Consider the following 20,434-nt stretch of genomic DNA (forward strand, 5'->3'; position numbering starts at 1 on the left):
ATTGGTGAAATTCGGAAATCTTCCTGTGACATGTTCCAACTCCAACGTTGCACAAATCAATTGAAGAATTTTCAACGGGACATGATGACAATCAAGTTTCTTCTCGTGATGGAGACGAAGGATTCGCCGCCCTGCTTCATGGCCTGGGGCTGCAAGAAGATGTGACATTGAAGCCAGGCAACCCGGCGCAGCCAGGACGTCAGACTGCTGCGGAAGACCCAAATGGTCTTCTCGCTTGTCCTAGACCTGCCGACCTGACGGATTACAGCCCACCAAGCTGATGTACAAAAAATCCCTGGGCTGGTGCCCTTTGGGGCAAGGAACGGAAGCAGCGCACTTCCCGTCACACTATCCTCAGCATAGATAGTCAGGGCTAATCATTTCGCTGAGGATGGTTATGTCGTCGCCGATCTCAAAATGGTTGGGGTGGAACATGGCTTCACCACCAGCCTCAGACCCCACTGTCGTCTGCCCAAAAGGATTCCTTAGGCCCGAATTAGACCATGAAAGGTCCGTAGATCACCTTCTGGGAGGGCTGGACAAGCGTCGCTGCCATATCGTCGGGACGGCAGCCCCGGTACGTACCTTTTCAAGGTACGGAGTAGCCTAGCGACCATACACAGATAGGGCAATTTCAATCAACTATGCTGTCTTGGAAAAGCACACTATCGTGCAGTGAAACTACCGTCAAGAACTACCAAGACTTCAGGTTTCACCTCCATCGACCCTAGAGGCAGAAGAATACTCGTACTCCGTACTGTTGTCTACTAATGTTATTTGCCTTCATTGCCGTCAAGGTCGTCCTGGTTTAGGCCAGACTTTCATTGCTATCTGCGTCCTCTGCGTCACTAACGCCAGACTCGTCGACATCACTCAAGGCCCATTCGCCCAAGAATCCTTCCTCACGAACAGGGCTTGTCAGGTTGACATTGTGCCGGGCGGCCCAGTCGACCACTTTGGACCTGTGAATACTCATGCTAGCCATCTCTTGCTCTGCCTCCACCTCACCCTGGGCGGTGTTTCCATTCGCTTCGCTACTCGAGATCCTATTTTTTCGTTTGGAGGGAACCACTTCGAGTATGCCCATTTCATTCAAGGCGGCGACGACATCTTCGCCCAACATTCCTGTCCGATCTCCGATCTCCTTGACCGTCATCTCCTCCTTCCTCGAATGGAGGGTTCTTTTTCTCTTGTAAAACACCGTTTTTGCGTCGGCGTCGGCGCTTTGCCCCATAAAAAAGCGCGCGATCCGCTCCGACCAGAACCTCAGGTAGCTCTTGCGGCCCATGGCACTCAGGGGCTTCTCGGGTCCTCCAATTACACCTCCTTCCCATTCCCATCCGCTCAACTTGTACGAGACGGCCATCAACAACTGTCCTAGTTGTCGGTGCTGGAAAGGTGGAAAGACCAGGATACACGCGAGGTTGTTAGCATCCCACGACAAATTCTCCTTGGAGAAGAAACCCAGCACTTGACTCTGGTACAAGACATCATCCTCGAGCACCGATGAACTTCGCTTCCGACCTCTGCCCTTTGTCGCCACAGGCACACTGGGCTCGAGTTTTGTGTAGGTCAAGACGTAATACTTGAAGCCGCTCGTGTCGAAAAACACGCTTTTCTGCTCCAGGAACAATTTCCCAAACAGTGAAAGATTCTGGCAGTACAATTTCTCCCGTTCGCCGTCGATTTCCCAGACGGCGTGGCCTTCCCACTCGTAGACTTTCACGGCGGACTCGGGCACCGGTTGCGTCTCGAGACCTTGTTCGCGTCGCGCTCGATGAATGGCCATGTGCTGCGCAAAATCGTGCTCCTTGGGGGTGTAGAGGAAGCAGCATGGGCATACATAGAGGCGCTCGCACTGTGGTTGCCCTGCACCGTGGGCATGTGCGGTGGCCTGGCGTAAGTCCGCGGCGGATCCAGGCGTGTATTTCGTTGTCGATGTCTCGGGCCCGAGGATTATGTTGTCAGGGTACGGAGAGTAATACCACGTATCGAAGGCGAGATTCCCCAAAACGACTCGACCTATATTTCGTGTCAAGACGCGTAAAGAGGCGCGCCGCGAACGGTGCGGTGAGCCTTCCTGTAAGACCGAAGTCGCATTTTCAATGGGAACTGCTACTGGAGGCATGGTCAATTACCAGCGGGATGAAGGATCGATCTCCGCAAGTCATGCCGACCCAACAAGGTCTACACCATTGCGTAGAAAAGCTATTTTGACTGATACAATAGGTCGTGTCCTTCTATCATATTGCTCGAATAAGGACAATATTCTGTTCTCTGGCGCCTGGTTTCTTTGACGTTGGCGTTGGTCACGTTTTAACTCGCCGCTCCCCAGGGCCCATTGTGAGGCTTGAAGAAGGTTCTGGTAAAGCGGCGGCAAAGATTTAAATTCCGGACAACCTCTCAATGAAATGCGCCGCCACCAACCAAAAGGCCAGATCGATTCAATTCGGCGACAACGACCTCTGGCACTTCACATTCCCTTCGTTTTGTATGTTGACGCTCTGTAATTATAGATTTTCTCTCGATTCTTGACGATAGATCCCCATTTTGTGACCTACAAACAGAACCCAGAATGCAACGATGATCCTCCGATTGCAGCGGCTTGCCCTCCTTACGGCCCTTGTCGGGCTCGCTCTTTCGTCTCTTTGTGCTGGTGAGGCGGTCGACATTCCATCCGACGCCACCGCAGCCTCTCTTGTGGCCTTGGGCAAGGCGGCACGAGCACGGGGCGCAAATGGCGAAGCCCTCGCCTACTTCGACGCAGCCGTATCAAAAGACCCCTCGGACTACATCACGATCTTCCAACGAGGCGCGACATACCTTTCCTTGGGTCGAAATGCACAAGCGAGTTCCGATTTCGATGCCGCGTTGAAACTGAGGCCGGGCTTCGAGGGGGCCCTGTTACAGAGGGGTAAGATCAGAGCAAGAAACGCGGATTGGGCCGCGGCGAAGGAAGATTATCTGGCGCTGGGTAGTAAAGGCGCCGAAGAGCTCTCACAGCTTGAAGAGGCAGAAGGAGCGGCATATCTGGCCGTGGAGGCGGAGAAGAAGCAGGATTGGGAGGCGTGTATAAACCAAGCAGGCATAGCCATCATGACTGCTGGAACCGCACTCTCTCTCCGACAACTTCGCGCGAGATGTCGCTTTGAAAGGGGCGAGGTGCAAGAAGGACTGAGCGACCTCGCACACGTCCTCCAGATTCACCCTGGTTTGGTTGAACCTCACCTCCAAATCTCCGCCATGATGTTCTACAGTCTAGGTGACACGGAGCGCGGTCTCACGCAAATCAAGAAATGTCTCCACTCAGATCCGGACTCGAAGCCGTGCAAGGCGCTCTTCCGCGAAGAGAAACGCCTCTTGAAAGACGTTGACCAGGTCAAAACTCTAATGGAGAAGCGGCAATTCAACTCGGCCGCCAAAATCCTGGTCGGCAAGGGTGGTGATGAAGAACCAGGCCTCCTGTCCGAAATTCAGTCAAACATCCACACCCACCGCACAGATGGCATCATCCATGCCAAAGCGCCTGCGGACCTGTACACGAGTCACGTCGAAAAGACGTGCGAAGCCTACCTTGCCATCAACAACCTTGCCAAGGCGGCGAAATACTGTGCGGAGGTTCCCGATTCACTCCACGGACTCTTGTTCCAAGCGTCGCGACACATGGAGTCCGAGGCCTACGAAGCTGCCATCTCGACCCTCAACACGGCGCGTGATAATTATCCCGACGCCGGCAACACCATCAATCAAAAACTCAATGATGCCCAGGTCGCCCTGAAACGGAGCAAGACGAAGGACTACTACAAGGTTCTCGGTGTCTCACGCGACGCCGACGAGCGAACCATAAAGAAGGCATACCGCACCGCGACGAAGAATTTCCACCCCGACAAGGCAGCGGCCAAGGGTCTGAGCAAGGAAGAAGCGGAGAAAAAAATGGCCGCCATCAACGAAGCGTACGAGGTTCTGGGAGATCCTGAACTGAAAGCTCGGTTCGATAGAGGTGACGACCCCAACGATCCACTTTCCAATCAGGGTGGAAATCCATTCCAAGGAAGCCCCTTTGGTGCAGGAGGACAACAACAATTCTTCTTCCAACAAGGGGGTGGCTTCCCTGGCGGTGGTGGTCAGAGACAATTCAAATTCTCGACTGGAGGGGGCGGTGCTGGAGGAGGCGGGGGATTCCCATTCGGGGCCTTCCCCGGCTTTGGTTAAGATCCGGTCTCCCGTCTACCTACCTAGAGGTTAGGTCTTTGAACTCAGAATCACACTTGCAGGGACGGAGTATGGACGGATTGGTCTCGACTGTGTCAAATGCGAGCGAGCCTTTTACCTGCCTGCCCTATTCGATTAGACTCATCATCCTTTGAGACAGCTCCTTACCTCTTTTGCTGCCGCGCCTGTCATCCTTGCCCTGACCATCTAGAGGTCCTTTATCAGTTCCTGCTCCTGGCGTTGTTTTTTTTTGGCTTTTTCCCTTTTTTTGGTGTTTGTCTCAAACAGCGACAAGGGCTTTTTGGGGGGGGGTGGGGGGTTCTAGGGCGAACTTGATTCTGTTTCTCAAGTATGATATCACTAGGTACCTAGGATCAAGGAGCAAGAGCAAGGGCGAGGACAAGGGTCAGTGTAGGGGCCAGAACAACGCTCACACTCTCTGCCAGATAGTGTTGGTACGGGAATACTCCGTGCTCTGTAGAAAGAAACGAAACGAAATGAAACCTTTTTTTTTTGATACCCCCATCTACGAGTTACAGATTCATCTTCCCAGTCACATTGCATTACACGGGACAAGATCGAGTCAGAGGAAATTCCCTCGAGGTGTGACCGGCCATGCATTCGTGGTGATTTACTGTCTGGTGTGCGTGTGTGCGTGTGTGTCAGTACCCGTCAAGGTATGGACATGGCAGCAGCCACACCTTCGGAGGGGGTTTTGGGGGGGGGGTTCGAGATCACATATGTACTCGCACTCCATATCATCACATTGTCACACATGTGGTTGATTTGACCCGTCGGGCGCGCTGTAAAAACACACACTCGCTTGTACATACATCAGGGTACCGAGTATGGTCGTCCGTACACTTCAATCCTCAAAAACAAGACTTGGAGGCCCGTCGTTTTTCGATGTATCAAATCGAGCCAGGTAAGGTCTCCCAAACCAATGCACCTCAACTGTGCCCCCCCTACGAGTCAGCGTGAAGAAAAAGAAAACGAAAACAAAAAAGGACCGCACATGGATCGACCGTGCATTACCCGCCAGGGGTGGATGGTGCAAAGTATTGAATTCTCCGCAAGTCTCGGACACACCTCGTACGCTCTACCTGGCCCTGATTCTGTAACGACCATATAGCTTCGTCACTCTTGTGGAGGTAGTCCGGATTTGCTCGAACCGTTCCTGGCGTGTTGGACCTCGCATGAACAGTTTTGGCCAAAAGACCTTCCCAGCGCTGCACTAATATTATCCCTACATGACAAGCGTTATGCACCAAGTGTTTCAACATAACAAACTTCCTCATCTTGTCTTACGCTCGTACAAATTCCGGAAAAAGGAGAACATGGACTGATTACTTGAGGATCATGTCAACAAAAGCTGCTTGATTTCTCACGAAAGCTGGTGCGTAGTTACACAGCCTCGTGACCTCATTGATAAAATGGGTTGATAGCGATCGTACAACAAACCCCCCATGGGCCAGCTTAGCAAAGTGATCAATGGCACATTACTCATGGAGAGATTCCACTCTCGAGACCGTCCGGAATGATGACCACCCATGACAAATAAAAGTGATTTCTCGTGTCCACCATGTTATTCTGACCAGACTCAGCGGCTCATGTATCAAGCATGGTTCCAACGCTTGCGAGATGAGATGCGCTTGAGCCCAGCTTCACAAGAGTTGTCATACCAGTCGAGTGCGAGACTGTCAAGCCAGAAAATACTGATCTTGCCTTCAACATTGGCATAGAATGACAGAGTAGTCATCTTGTAGAAAAGATAGTTGAAGCGGATCTCTGTGAGTTGACAGTTGACAAACCCGGGACAAGGTGGGATGTTAAAGTGCTGAGTTGCGACCACCACCTCATTCTGTGTCGTAATATCCCATTGGTATGCTGTAGCAACAAAATCACAGGTCGCATTGGCTGTGTCGCAACCCACCCAAGCAGTCGCTGCATTGAACCAGTATGTAGAGTCAGATACCCGAGGACCAGCACCAAAGGAGCTAGGAGGTATCAAGCCAGCATTGGGGGAACCTGTATCTTGGTTCGCCAGCGACGGAATGAACTGAGCTAGGCGAGTGCCATCATGTGGCGGGAAAGGCTCTGTTGGCGGAGGAACATATGTCCAGCCATCACCCCAGAAGAAATGCTCATACGGATTGAAAATTTCCGGAAATCCAGCAGTCTGATTGTTGAATACCGACAAGAATGGAAGGTCATCGAACTAGAAATAATGAGTCTTCGTCATCACGAGGGATATTGAGACTTACCGTTATAACGAACGGGCCAGTCTGTCCACAAGCAGCTGGGGTTGGTCCTGCCGAAGATGGTACTGCCGGAACAGGTATCACTGAAGCTGGCTTTGTTGACGAAGAGCTGGCCTGAGTATTGAGAGAACTGATGCTGCTCAGTGGCGTGGGTGCTGGCTGCGAGGGTGCTGACTGAGAGGACGCAGCTGGAGTGCCAACTGGGCCAATTCCTGGGACATAGGTTGGAAAAACTGCAATTCTAATCAGTATTGTTCTTGGAAATCATCATTCTATGTTACTCACTGGTCGTCTCCCAAGATGTGTAAGAGACAGTCGCAGTTCCATCCCAATTGTTGCACCAGCCCACCTGCCGACCACCAATAGTAGCACTTACCCACAAGCAGGTCTGTCTTTTCTCGACGGTGTTGGCTGCATCTGGTGGTGGATAGCCATATGGCTCTGGTCCATATCCGTATGACAGGACTGGAGAAGTAACACTACCGACACCACCAACCACCCGTGTGACCGTGGCCACAGTGTTTGTAACAGTGATAGTTGAAGCAGGTTCTTCAGAAGGAAGACTTCCACCATAACCAGTAGCAGCCGACCACAGCGTTGAGTTCGACTTTGTGCCATTCCAACCACTTGGAGAGGTTGTGAACGCCGTATGGAAGGTGAGGTTCGTGGCAGTTACGGCCTTGCCCTGAGCTGCTACGGTTGGAGGCTCAGATGGAAAGGTAGGAATGACAGTGAAGGTGGTGAGTTCGACCGTGGGCTTGGAAATCCCTCCGGTCTTGGATTGGTAGAAGACTGTACCAGGATTGGCAGGGTATGAGACCTCGGTGGCCTCGAATCCCGAAACAACGACCGTGTGAGTGACTACGGTAGGATTGGGGTCCGGATGATCAGAGATAGGCAGGAGTTGGCTTTGTTCATGAACGGATTCGGTGTCCTCTGAGGCCCATGAGCTCAGAACCGAGTTTGGGTCTTGCTGAAGGATCGTCACAGTTGGAGGCGTATCGGTAATGGTCTGGGTGATGGTGACAACATCATGGACGTAGACAGTCGCGAACACGGTGCCGTAGACGGTTGCAGCAGAACATTGTGCCAATCTATTGACATTAGCAACATCGACCACGTCGCAGATTCACCTCACTTACTGTCTTGCTGGTAGAACACCAGCTGCAGCGAAGGCCGCAAAGGCGCCAAAGAGAGCGAAAGCGATAGGGATCATCGTGACTACGATGCCACGATAGCGAGTGTGGGATGAATGAGACGAGACGAAACGAAGGGTGTTGGGAGAGAAAAAGAAAAGGAAGAGAGTGCGGTTGGAGGTAAGAGTGGAATGAGTGAAAAGGCAAAGATGTCGATTTGGAAGGAGTGAAAATTCAAGTCCAAGTCACAACATACAATTCTAAAGAAGTAACTTCTGTACTCAATCTCTTTTCGCCACCCTTTTTTGGTCGGAACTCACATTGTGCGACCGTAATACTGCTTACCACTGGAATCAACGGGACCTGGAATATGGAGAGGCTGTCAGCCTTGCTAGAGGGCGGTGAGTTCGTCAATACCAACAACGGTGAAGGTTGGTAGAGTATCTCTTCACTGCTGAAAACACCGACTCCTCTGTATAAGACTCGTCTTGCTTGACAACAGCATCATCTATTCCCTGGGGATAGCCTTACCTAGCCCACCCTTCCCACCCTTCCAACTTCACATATCAGAGATTTCTGGTCCGGTCATCTCAACGGGCTCTGGCCAGAAGCCACACCAGAGAACGACCAAATCCCGTTACTTTTGTCACTTGTGGGCTCCGACAAGCTCTTCCAAGTTGCCCTGGCCATGTGAGATTCTTGATCATTGTGTGATCAGGGAGCACTGACTCACTGGCTCTGAACTTGCACGTGGAGGAAGCTGCCCGGAATGAAGCATGACATTTGGCTGCACAACATGCCCAGTATAACTTGATCATCTCACTTGGACAGTTTCAGCCACAATAGTGACAAGAGCTCCGATCAGAATCCAGCAAGACAGTTATCGGAACCACTCGAAGTCAGGTTCCCAGGAAGACTGCGCCTGTTGCAAGAGGATGTTTGCTCTCCCGCATCTGTCACTGTCATCTCCACCATCCCGTCCAGATGACCAGCATGGAAGCATCCAAGTCCTTATAATCTGTTTCCAAATTGAATGGGTACCTGCATGAGAAGCTTCGGTGCAGCAAGATGTAACACAGGCCAAAAAGAGAAGGGTACTTTCATCGAACTGACTTCTCTTCCACTGCAGCATCTTTGTCATACCACGGAGGTCTTCCATGGCTCCTTTCTGGCCCTTCCCAAGTGGCGATGCGAGTATCGCTTTGACTCTTCCGCCCAGGCTTACAAACGCGCCGTCCCCGAGTCAGGTAGAACAGCTCAAGTCATGTCCGGGCTATGTTCCACACTGCTCAGGCTTAAGTTGCGATGAAAGTATCATACACCTAAGGTATCAGAGAAACCAAAACAAGGATCAAATAAACAAAACTAACGGTCTTGGCGCTGCGTGTTATCGTCTTTATTTAGTTGATGATCAGATTGCGGCCCCCTGATTAGCGATCGACATATTCTGTACAAAACGGCGTAGATTGACAAGCTGAGTGGAAGTATCCTCATTAAGTGCTGCTTTACTGCCCGTAATGCTATATGCGCAACGAATAAAAACTGTAATCGAATCGTTGCAGAATGAATTTCAAGAATCCCGTCATTGTCATCGTCATCATGGGCTAAGGATCGTTGCCTATGCCCAACAACCCCAAAGCGTCTCAATAAAACAATACTCTTGAATGAAAGAGGGGTATTAAACATCATCAGGAGCACCCGCAAAGGTCGAGCGAGAGCTGCCAGGCAGAACACACCATCTCTCCCTTTCCGAACGCCCGCTTGCAGAAATCAAAATCATAACCCGTATGCATGCATCCAAACATGAGTAGATCATAACACATCCATTAAAAAGGGCGATCAATACGAAGGAATTGGTCGTTAAGGGTATCTCTCTCGTTATGCCGTCGTGGTCTGTCAATATCGAATGACCAGAAGAACTGCGTCTCAATATTCGTCACAGTCAGGCGGTAGTGAGGCCATCGAGTCGACTGGTAGGAAAGCGATCGAGCAAATCAAGTTAGCAATGCACCACCTCAGGTCGAATACAACATTGCTTAACGTGCCCCGTTGTCGCCACTCGTCGCAACGGCGACAAGAGCTTCTAGTCTGTTCAAGTCGCCGCCTCGGCCGGTCCGATCGCCGAAAGACGAGCTTGTACGGTGGCGATTGTTCTCGATGTACGCAGCAGGCGCAAGACAAACCTGTATCAAGTCAGTAAAAGCTACAACAATCTGCGGATGAGAGCACATACATTCTGATGGCCATCTGCGGGTAAAGCCGCGTGTTGTGGCTCCATGTAGCCACTACTATGCATGATCATTGGATGAACCTCGACAGCGGTCATTCCAGGTGTAGGCACTCCGTCGCTACTGCTAGAGTCTTCTGGGGAAGTACGTGCTGCAGATACAGGTCCTTGATACCAGCCCTGTCTTTTAAATCGATTCGCAGATGCTTGTGCCTCTAGAGCATCCTGCGCCATTTGTTGTTGCTGCCTCAAAGTCATCGAGTTTGAGGGAGGGCCCATATCCACCTGTCTTGAAGTGTCGCTCCGTCGCACGCCTACACTTTGAATTTCGTTGATCGTTTGCTGGCCCCAAGAACTTGCAATCTGGTTCCTCGCAGGGCCTTCTTCAAGCTCCGGATACTGACTAGGACGAGGCCCTTCCCAGGATACATGACCGGGTCGGGGCTGCGATTCTTGTTGTGTCACCGAGGAAGATAAGTTGGGATCAGTCAGACTCGGGTCAACCAACATGGGGCTAGGATTGCGGCGTGGAGGCGTGTATGTCCGATGTTGCACATGATCGAAGCTTTCAATGCCAGGCAGGCGGGGTGCTTGGCCGGCAGCGGCAGTGGCATGTTGAGCATGTGCGGGTTGAGGTGCATCTGGAGTCTGGGAGTATGTCAACCCACTCGTGGCAGGACGGTTGTAATTGAGGTTGGCAGCCGGCATCGTAGAAGGATGCCAGGTACGCCGTCTCCAGTCTTCTCCCGACACCATATGATGTCCGGGAGACATGGGAAAAGAGCTTGAAGTAGGACTCGTGAACATGCTGGAATTTGACGACCCGTGCGAGCTCGCGTGTTCTATCTGATTCATATATGGCGTAGAATACCCTGGCGGGTATTGCTGCTGATAGGGGCTGGGTCCAGAAGGAACCGATAAACGTCGAGCATGGGGAGCAGACGAGAAGAATCCTCCAAGGCGGGCGCTCGACGACGTCGGTGACCCTAGAGAGGACATAAAACCAGGACTTCCGGGGGTGGCAGAGAATTGAGCGGATGTTGGTGTACTCAACCCGCCAGGAGAGTTCGGATTATATCCGCGATATTGGGCTGGAGGGGTTTGAGGAGGGTCAAGTCCCAGACTGAGTCGTCCACTACCATCGCCAGCCATGAGGAGAGGCGGTGGTCGTCGCTTTGCGTCTGTCACAATACTATAATTGGAAGAGGTTGAGCCGACACTGGATGTTGAAAGGTTTCGACTATGTCCACGACTGTGGCCACCAGCACTCCCTGCAGTTCCTGTCCGTGGGCGACCAGTGGGGCGAACGCGATCGGTTCGTATCTGACGCTGAAATCGAGTGCCTGTAGCAGCGAGTGAGTCGGTGGGGATCTCCTCATTAACATGCACCGTTTGTGCATGTTGGCGCAAGTTGTCCAATCTGGAGAATCTGCGGTTGCAATGGCACTGGAAGGGTCTCTCGCCAGTATGTTTCCTGATGTGACGAGCCAGATGCTCACTTCTGGTAAAGCTGAGGTTGCAAGGGGGGTAGCCCGTACAAAAGAACCTTTGGCCCTTTTTCTTTCTCCAGGCCGAATCGGCCTCCCCTTGCTCGCCTTCGTGGTCTGAACCATGTGGATCATTGTCCTCGTCATCGTCGTCGTCGTCAACATCCATGACACTTGTTGCAGCGCCCCCGCTGTCTCTCCGGGTAGTATCGCTGTGGCGATGCTCATGGGCACTGTTATTGTAGGCCTGACCCGAGGAATCATTTCCTGGGTGGGAGGAACGATTGTCAAGTACGACATGGTTCTCCTCCAATGTGGCCGACGTATATCGAGTCGGCCGAGGGGTTGTAGGTGTGTCCATCTCTTCCATTCGATCGTTCGGCGGCATCGTCTCGCTCAACACGAGACTCAGGGCCGCCATCTTAGAGTAGTGATGAGGATATGCGATGGGAGCAGGGTCAAGCAGTCGCGGCTCACGCCACAGTATTGGAACGCATCCGGATCGCTGCAGAAGAGATGGGTTTCGAGTGTCAGAATTCGAGTCGCTCGACCAAAGGAATTGTGGCAATGGACAGTCGGAAGATATTCGTGAATAGTGGCCAGAACTAGGCGTCGGAGGAAGGATATCTAGAGAGTTGCCTGCGCACGCCAACGATCCATGCGACTAACACTGTCAGGTACACTGATTCAGTCGATGAGAATGAGTTGGTATCGTCGGCGCTCGAGTTGCGACTCCTGTTCAAGGCTCGACGAAGTCTTGCCCAGATATCGACGGCCGCACCCAACGTCACGATGCCTGCGTGATTGATCCCAAATCTCAGAGCCGGTTGACACTATTGGCGGTAGTATAGAGTCTCGGACATGTGGAGCAAGACAGAGGCCAGATGACAGGGAGCGTGGGACAGGGCGGTGTGAACGTCAAAGGCAGAAGTCCGAGGGTCTGTGAAGTTGAACGAGGTTACGGATTCGGGAAGGCGGGATGAAGCAGGACTATACAATATGCCTCGACGAGTGAGGAGAGATGGTGAGATAGAGAACGAGAAGACCAGATGGGATAGATTGGATCCTTTGAGGCTAGAAGGAGTAGCAGACAATAGCGAGGTGCATGTGCGAAGAACGCAGTTTGCAGGCGATAGGCAAAAGGCGGTTTAGCAAGGAACGCCAGCCGTCATTGCCGTCACCACCAAGGAGGGATGTGCGAAGAGTGGCCAACAAATCGAGGGGAGGGAGGTTAAGCCCAGCCTCAGCGAGAGAGGGGCAGCTCGTCGGTGACTCGGCGGTTCCTGCGCGGGATGCCTGGAGCGGCTAATCAAGGAGCCACGCGGTGCATGTCGTCTCTGGCTGGGCTCACCATTCATTCTTCTACGCAGTGGTAACGGTTGTATCACAGTCGAGAGGATCCCTTGGCCACGGGGACCGAAATAATGGCTCCTATACGGAGTACGCAGTACCAGGACTCAACTCTGTCACCAAAGAACACCATGACCACCACCCAAGGCGGCTCGACAATTCAAACCCAAGCGAGTCATTCTCACCATCACCAACCAACCTCGAGTCTGATGTGCAGTGGCCACTCTCGCCCGAGCCTTGCTGTTAGCCTCATCTAGCCTAATTCCCAGCAGCGTCCAACCCTCGGAAGATCCATGATCAACCCCTGCGTGATCCGCTTTGCAGCCAGTCAGGGCGGCAAACTCAACATCTTTTAGCACCTCGAAAAAGAACCTCGCCATGGACCTCTTGTCAGTTATCGCCGACGAACTCGTGACGGACGCCACTGTCACCAGCACACCATGTTCCACCCCCCATGCTTTCTTGACCTGCATACATCTTGTTATGCATAGCCTGGTGGCCCTCGCCAGACGATGCCCTCTCTTGAGCCAAATCGTCCAGATGGCACATGCCGTGTCGATGCCTTCGAATATGTCATCGAGGCTGACGTTGCCGTCTTATCCTCGCCTTGCATACGCAGTACTCCGTACACACAAGACTGACTCACCCTCAAATATATTGCGCGTTCCGGTGCCTTTGAAAATATGCAACGAGTGCCCCGCAGTCGTATTCGCATTATTGGTGGCGAGAGGTTCATGCCCGTTATGCCCGTTCGTTCAACCGGGTTGTCTCGGAGTCAATGTTTTGACCCTCGCCCCTCCTTTTGCTGACGTCCAGGATTAAATAGTCCCAGGCACAGGCCTGAGAAAATGCGGAGGTATTGGCGTTGAACTCAGGCACAGCCAAACCCTCATCAGGCACGGACTTGGAGGCGTTCACGCTTGTGCCCTGAAATAGGGCAGGGGCGCCTTTTCGGGTGCCTGTGTCATTCTTCTTCCCTTGTCCGAACAGATAATAATTACCTAGAATGCTTTCATTAATCGCGGCCGGCAGTTCTCATGTTTCGCATTGTGCCTGTCCACGGTGCGTAGTATCTCTCATGATATTGTGAGGCCTTCTTGAGCGTCTACATAATGCTGTGGCTGGGATGACGGAATAGTGGGTTAGACGGAGTCAGGTGTGGCCCTGGTGCCTGGGCACGGCTCACCAGCCTCGCCTATGACTATTCTGATCACTCTTGTCGGTAGCGCCTATGGGCACCCATCGAGTCCAAGGCTTCAGCCTTGCCCAGCACCCAAACTTTTGTGGGGTATCTAAATCAGAAATTCATTGTGACATGCACGGCCTACTACTCCCTAATTCCACGTCCTCATAGTTGATCATTCCAAGTTCGTCTACCAATGAACGTGCGCATTGCCTTTCTACATTGATTCTCCAGTTGAACATTCCGCTCGCTGTCTACGAGTAGCATTAACCCGTTTGCTGCAGAATAAAGCTGATTAAGGCTGCACCCGGAAGACAGTATCTCAACCGCGATGGAATGATAACCGCGGCCAGCAGCACCATACAAGAGGTCTGTCTTGGTTCACCATGGCTGCACAAGGCCCTGGAGGAAGTGGAGGAACTACATCGACCTACATCGATCTCGACTACATCACCTCCAATGACTTTTCACCCCATCAACATGCCAACAATCTAGTCCTTGCCACGAACAATCCATCTGATCCAACCATCGACTTAACAACACCTTTGTCTCGAGTACTCTTCGATCTCCAGGAGATAGATTCCCATATTCACACTTTGACTTCGCGTTCCGCTCTCGATATTCTGACTTACACGTCTGCTCAAAACGCGGCTGCTCAGCGCATACTTGGTAGGGTCGAGGAAGAGCGAAAACGACTCAACGAGAGTTATGCCCGGCTCGAGAAGGAAATCCTTGTCCGCCATCAGAGAGCTGTTGATGCGAAAGTCACCGCTCAACGGAGTCTTGAAGCCATCCGATTAGGCCGCGTCGTACAACGCATCCTCGGACTTGCAAGACAATTCGAGATTATACTCGCTGATTCTGGACTGAATACTCATGGCAAGCAGGGCAAGGAAGACCACGGCAGCCTAGTCAGAGCCTCACTTTCAATTCTCGCATTCCGCGATGCAATGAGTGGAGCTGATGGCCCCGACCTGGCTCGAATCAACATAGTCAAGACGTTGCGTGGCAAGGTGTTTGAGGACGGAGAGGCAAAGATACTGGATTTTGCTCGACGTGTTGTCCGCGAATTTTCAATGAGCACGCTATCTTCAATACACGCGGCTGGGGGAGCCGCACCTGGTCCGACTTTTCGAGAAGCCGAGCACAGTCGCGCACGTTTCTCCAGTGCCACTCATATCCTATACTTGTTATCTCCTGCACCCAGGATTGACGGCGAGAAAATGACCAAGAAAGATTTCGAACCAGAATATCTACTGCGTGCTTTACAAAGCTACCTGCAGACGGCTATAACGTCGAGCTCAGCAGCCATCGGTCGAGCATTGGGGCAGCTGCCGATGCTGGACAGAGCATTGCTAGAAGCGAGCGCGCGATGCCAGAATGTGGTGGCTTTGGAGGTGTTATTACGGGGGATAGTGCCCCCTGAGCATCCGTTACTCCAAGTTGAAGAAAAAGCAAGTATCGAGGAAGACGACAGTGGTGATGATGATGAGGATGATTCTGCAACGCACAGCAACGCATCAGGTGAAGAAACATTCCTCGCCCTCCTTCTCAACGCTCTCGACACAGCCTCGCTACCGTCCTATTTCTGGAGATCCCTGGCTTCGTCGCTATCGTCTCGAGTGTCCGAGATCTTGAACCGAGGTGGGGTATCTGCTCGCACGCTCAAAAGTCAACGCGAGACTGTAAGGGCTGAGATACGCGAGTGTGTTCTCCGAGGATCTAGAATGCCAAAGTCTGTGGTTTTGGGAGATGCCAGGGCGACTGCTATAGGGGAGGAACCTGTTGGAAACTGGGAGCGAGAAGCTGCCGTCATGGTGCAAAGCGTGGTAGGACTTCTAGGACGTTGAATGGACCTCGCCGGCAGGGAGGCTTGGCCCAGAAAATTGGATTACCAGAGGCCAGAATGATTGCCCTCGAGTTTTATACATGAGTGAAGATTATGCAATAGCCACTCCCAACCGCAGGATCAACATTGATCAAGGTTTGCAAAGAAATCATTGCATCCCTTATGTCCCAAATATACAATCATATCCATTCACACACGCCATTACTTTTGTACATCCGCCACAGCTCATGTCACCCACGACGGCGGTAGACATCCTTTGGACACTGGATATTATAATAGTGTTTCGGAATCCTGGAACCTGAAAGGCATCTCTCCGGCAGATACAACCACTGTCTGGCCATCAATGCGCTTTTGTGTTCCTGTAGTACAGCGTAAGATCTTCATCCAAACCAGGAACCGCCTCTTCTTTCGGCTTTGGCTTTGGCAGCCATCTTAGCATCATCCTGTTGTATTTTTTCCAAGGTTCGATCTCGTGTATACTCCATTACTCTCTTTTCTTTGAAATATTTAATCTGAATGTCGACATTTTTGGTCAGCCTAGGCGGCATAGCCGACGAGCCACTGGGATATACTAACCCAAGTTCTTGCGCAGTCTCTTTCAAAGTCCGTCACTTCTTTGGCACACACTTTTCTCGCTTTGTCATCCTCCTTGATCGCGTCAAGTATATCATTCTTGTCTAAACAATTGAAGAAATTGTCCCTCGACTCGTAACATAACTCTCGTGAGTTTCGATCCGGGGCGACAAAGCCTCCGTCGCTTGACTTGGGTCGTGCTGGTGGCGGAGCTGCAGGGCTCCCACCAAGCCAGGTCGGCAGGCCCCAGCCCATTGTGTGTCCAGGAGGGGGGTGGAGAAAAGTCGAGGAGAGAAGATTGGTAGATGGTCTATGGTCAATCGAGGTGCTTCGAGTCGTCCTCAGGTCCAGCGTCTTCGTAGTGAAAATGGTCACTCCGTAAGTATGTTTGTGCTCGTCGATCCGTCAATAAGTTTGCGGGCTTTACAAAAGTTGGAGTGGGAATTCGAATTGGAGAATTGGCCGGAATCTCCGTATGGAACCTCTATTGATCTATTGACGAGGCGCAGGCTGAACTTCCTTCGCCTGTCAACTCATCTATCGACACCTATGTTTAAACGGGTACACTTTTTCACTCGACAAGTGTGGCTAGAAGACTTCATAGGACAATGCAATAGTCATGCTGCTAAAGTCTGCGCGCCCAGCATACGTATCCCAACTTCGCTCATAGCACCAGGCGAATGCCGCCTCGACGCAGAAAGCCACCTCGCGCCGGCGCGCTCACGGAACTTCCTCCTCTCAAGATCATACGCTCCATCCTCCTTTTACAACTGTTCTACTACAGCGTCGCGTTCGTTCTGGTACTGTTTACGACTCTCGTACTTGGTCAGAGGTTCTCCCCGGCCCTTCTCTTCGACTGGCACAGCATCAGGGGTGACAACACCGTTGGCTGGACTGTCGGATTTCTATGGGTGGTCGACGGCTTCATAATGTGAGTGCCCCCGGACAATAAGATTCGGGCTGATCTGGGGGGTTTTTTTTTCGCTGACGCTCGACAGAGTAATACCAATTCTCCTGCTGGTTGCTCGATCTAAACTCGTCCCTGACTTCGCGTTGACGATACATTTTATCCATCTCCTGATCACCTCATTTTACACGAGATCTCTACCGACAAACCTGCTTTGGTGGGGACTGGAGGCCGCCAGTGCCGCGCTCACAATCAGTCTGGGGGTGTGGGCTTGTCGGTATCGTGAGCTTCAGCCCATCTCTTTCGGAACGGTGCCAGCGAAGACGTCGACGGAGAACGCGGACGACAATGTGCGAGGTGCATCAGGCAGGGGCCGAAACATGGACTCTGGACCAAGTTATGAAATGGTCAGCGTGACCAGGGGAGATGAGAACGTGTGATATATGAAGCGGATTGTTGTTCGAAAAGCCATCCCGCTACGACGATGGTATGTGAATCCAGCGTCGCGTACCTATCGACTGTATACCGGTCAGAGGTCACGAAGGCACCGGATGCCTTTTCTGGTCTTACGGTTCGCCTTCCGTGTCTGGAGCGCCATGCCTATGTAAAGTCCAGGACGTCGCCATGGACCTTTCCTAGGAACATCCTGGGGGTTACGCTCTCGGCAGTTTACCGAAATCTTCTGGTTATCGTGACTAAACCATGTGTCAGCCAGGGGGATTCTGCTCTCGTATTTATGGGCAACAATATGTGACGATACACCGCGGACCCCCTGCTCGAGAAAGATGTGTCACATTGACTCGGATTGTCACGCCTCTCGTTCGCATCCTCGTTATGAAGGCACAAAACTAGCCAGTGTCGAGCAAGATCTTGCCACGAAAATCTGAATTCGCATTCAGGGAAGAGCTCATGCTGCTACGAAGAAAGTATGATTCACCTGATCATGGCAAGAACTTTGTCATCAGCCAAGTGCTGATAGTTGACAGCCTTGGATGTCATTGAGAAAGTCACAGTGACGTATCGAAAGGCATATCAGAGATGGCATATCTGAAGAATGCCCAAGTGTAGTCATATATGGATGACCTTCTGTGATGAGAGGACTATAGCGAATCTGTGGGCTTATCAGGCGACGTCGTCAGTTCTGTGACGTCTCGGAACATTACCAATATCAGTCGGGAACACAACATATCATGTTTTTCTCAGGAACAAATTTCTTCTCTATCAAATATCAAATCACAACATGTATCGATGACGTTTCCAGCACTCTCTAATTTCTGCAAAAGCCAATCATGCATTTTTTGAGCATCATTCCGTTTTCTCTCAGCATCTCTCTCCCCTTGAAGTGTTCAGCCTTGTCTCGTCGTCATTTGACGCACCACAACAATGATTCTCCTCGGGCATGTCTTCTTCACGACATTGGCTCTCCAAAAACGAAACCGATGTCCTCCATATCGAGTAGACCACCTCGCTCGTTGTTGTTGTCTTCTGGGGTATCCGTACCAGCATTGTCACAACCACCGCTGCCGCCGCCGCCACAACCACCTTTGTTTCCACCGAGGTCGAAACCAAGTTGATTCTTCAAGGCCATGAGCTGTTCATCTTTCGCTTTTGTTTTGATCTGATCCGCCTCCTCGACCTGATCTTGATTCCAAGCATAGACTCCACCGCGCTCTTTGAAACCGTCCTTGTCCCAGAACACGCTGGCCAGGGCAGCATCGACGCCCACGTCCAGGATACTCTTGCTCGGAGCCTTGCCCGTGCGGTCGAGGAAACGAAGATGCTCGTCGAGAATCAGATAACTCTTTGCCATGAGGGCGTTGCTCTCGGGCACAAAGGACGGGTTGTGTCTGTGCTTGTCACAGAAGTATCGGAACTGGTCGTCGGTGATGACAAAGTCTCGAGCGTCTCGCTTGGTGTCGTCACCGTCGTTTTCACCGGCGACGATGAGAACCTGAAAACATTTCCATCTATTCGAACGCTCGTCAGCAGTGAAATTTCATGATGTCGAGCAATTTGCAACGTTTACTCACCGCACAAGCAAGCATCGAGCAAAAGAGGAAGAAACCCACCGGTAAGGATTCAAGGTCGCGATGTGTTCGTTCATGTCCTCGTCCCAGTTGTACTGACAAATCACCGAATTCAACTTGAACATCACCCCGTAAGTCTTGCACCAACCCGCGATCCGACGAAGCTGGGCAATGTGTTGTCCACTGCCACGGCCGATCTTGGTGTTTGTGGATTCGTCGAAACTGTCGCAAGAGATGGCGAGGATGTCGAGGTTGCGAGCGTGTTTCTTGATCCAGTCTTCACGGATCAGGGAACCGTTGGACACGATGGACACGGATTCCAAACCGAGTTCTCGTTTGGTGTAGTCGACCATGGACCCAAGCTTCGGGGCGTACAGAAAAGGTTCACCACCGGCGAAGTTGACCTTTTTCATGCCCGCGTCGGCGAGGAGTTTGAGGGCCTTTTTCGCGTCACCCATGGAGGCAGTGTAGCTGTTTGTATCGGTGTGGAAACAGAAGCCACATTTGTCTAGAATGCAAGCCACGGGTTAGCTTTTGTTTTTTGTTTTTTGTTTCTGTTGGATTGCAGGCAGGGAGGAAGTGGGAATGGGAAGCGGAGCGGGATGGCAGTGTCTATGTAGACAAAAACGACCCTCTTTGTACGTTGAGGCCCCTTGAGAATAACGAGCTTACAGTTGCATTTGCGTGTGAAGTGGTAGTTGACCGACAGGGGGACGGTCTTGGGCTCCCGTCTCAGACCACCACCGATGAGCTTGAATAGCCAAAGCATGAGGTAGAAACACAAAATGCACGCCGAGACGTGGTAAATGGTGTAGTACATTGTGGTTTGGAGGAATTTGACAACGGCGAACAACATTTTGCAAGGCTGAGGACGTGTTCTGATCGCTGAGCCGGACGGGAGGGGACTCAACCTTGAAAGGAGATGAAGATGTGTAGAGTGGGAAACAGGAAAGAAAGTTAGCGATACCTTGGATGGCCTTTTATGCAAGTATACCGTATAGAGACCGGCAATGGCTCCATTGATGCTCAACGAGAAGGGAGGAGAAAGAGAGGGAATGTTTGTAGCAAGCAAGTGAGAAAGGACAATCATTTGTTCCTTCTTCACCTCCTTGTTATTGAGGCTCAATGCTTATTGAATACTAGCAAACTTTTTCTGGTTGATGCTGCTTTGGCAATTGTGGTCAAAGTGCATGAACAATTTGAAGTCGGACAACCAGCCTTT

General features: G+C 51.7%; 6 protein-coding genes across 6 annotated transcripts; 3 read left to right on the forward strand and 3 right to left on the reverse strand.

The window, feature by feature from the left end:
- Positions 1–749: 749 nt before the first annotated feature.
- On the reverse strand, positions 750–2,272 carry PV06_04719 (uncharacterized protein). Its single transcript, XM_016405645.1, has one exon. It carries the CDS (start codon positions 2,126–2,128, stop codon positions 809–811), a length of 1,320 nt encoding a protein of 439 aa, XP_016263851.1. The 5' UTR covers positions 2,129–2,272; the 3' UTR covers positions 750–808.
- Positions 2,273–2,433: 161 nt separating this feature from the next.
- Positions 2,434–4,735, forward strand: PV06_04720 (uncharacterized protein). Its single transcript, XM_016405646.1, has one exon. The coding sequence runs from the start codon at positions 2,584–2,586 to the stop codon at positions 4,210–4,212; it is 1,629 nt and encodes a 542-aa protein (XP_016263852.1). The 5' UTR covers positions 2,434–2,583; the 3' UTR covers positions 4,213–4,735.
- A 4,254-nt stretch (positions 4,736–8,989) lies between these two features.
- Positions 8,990–12,519, reverse strand: PV06_04721 (biofilm and cell wall regulator 1). Its single transcript, XM_016405647.1, has 2 exons — positions 9,843–12,519; positions 8,990–9,792 (listed from the first exon to the last, which is right to left on the reverse strand). The coding sequence occupies exons 1-2, from the start codon at positions 11,742–11,744 to the stop codon at positions 9,646–9,648; spliced, it is 2,049 nt and encodes a 682-aa protein (XP_016263853.1). The 5' UTR covers positions 11,745–12,519; the 3' UTR covers positions 8,990–9,645.
- A 1,501-nt stretch (positions 12,520–14,020) lies between these two features.
- PV06_04722 (uncharacterized protein) lies at positions 14,021–15,869 on the forward strand. The gene has a single exon (XM_016405648.1). The coding sequence runs from the start codon at positions 14,243–14,245 to the stop codon at positions 15,704–15,706; it is 1,464 nt and encodes a 487-aa protein (XP_016263854.1). The 5' UTR covers positions 14,021–14,242; the 3' UTR covers positions 15,707–15,869.
- A 918-nt stretch (positions 15,870–16,787) lies between these two features.
- PV06_04723 (uncharacterized protein) lies at positions 16,788–18,443 on the forward strand. The gene is made up of 2 exons (XM_016405649.1): positions 16,788–17,209; positions 17,277–18,443. Exons 1-2 carry the CDS (start codon positions 16,959–16,961, stop codon positions 17,623–17,625), a joined length of 600 nt encoding a protein of 199 aa, XP_016263855.1. The 5' UTR covers positions 16,788–16,958; the 3' UTR covers positions 17,626–18,443.
- A 150-nt stretch (positions 18,444–18,593) lies between these two features.
- Positions 18,594–20,068, reverse strand: PV06_04724 (uncharacterized protein; the record flags this gene model as incomplete). Its single annotated transcript, XM_016405650.1, has 3 exons — positions 18,594–19,152; positions 19,216–19,720; positions 19,885–20,068. 3 exons carry the CDS (start codon positions 20,066–20,068, stop codon positions 18,594–18,596), a joined length of 1,248 nt encoding a protein of 415 aa, XP_016263856.1.
- Positions 20,069–20,434: the final 366 nt, after the last annotated feature.

Source organism: Exophiala oligosperma (genome assembly GCF_000835515.1).
Source record: "Exophiala oligosperma strain CBS 72588 unplaced genomic scaffold supercont1.4, whole genome shotgun sequence".
Classification (NCBI taxonomy): domain Eukaryota; kingdom Fungi; phylum Ascomycota; class Eurotiomycetes; order Chaetothyriales; family Herpotrichiellaceae; genus Exophiala; species Exophiala oligosperma.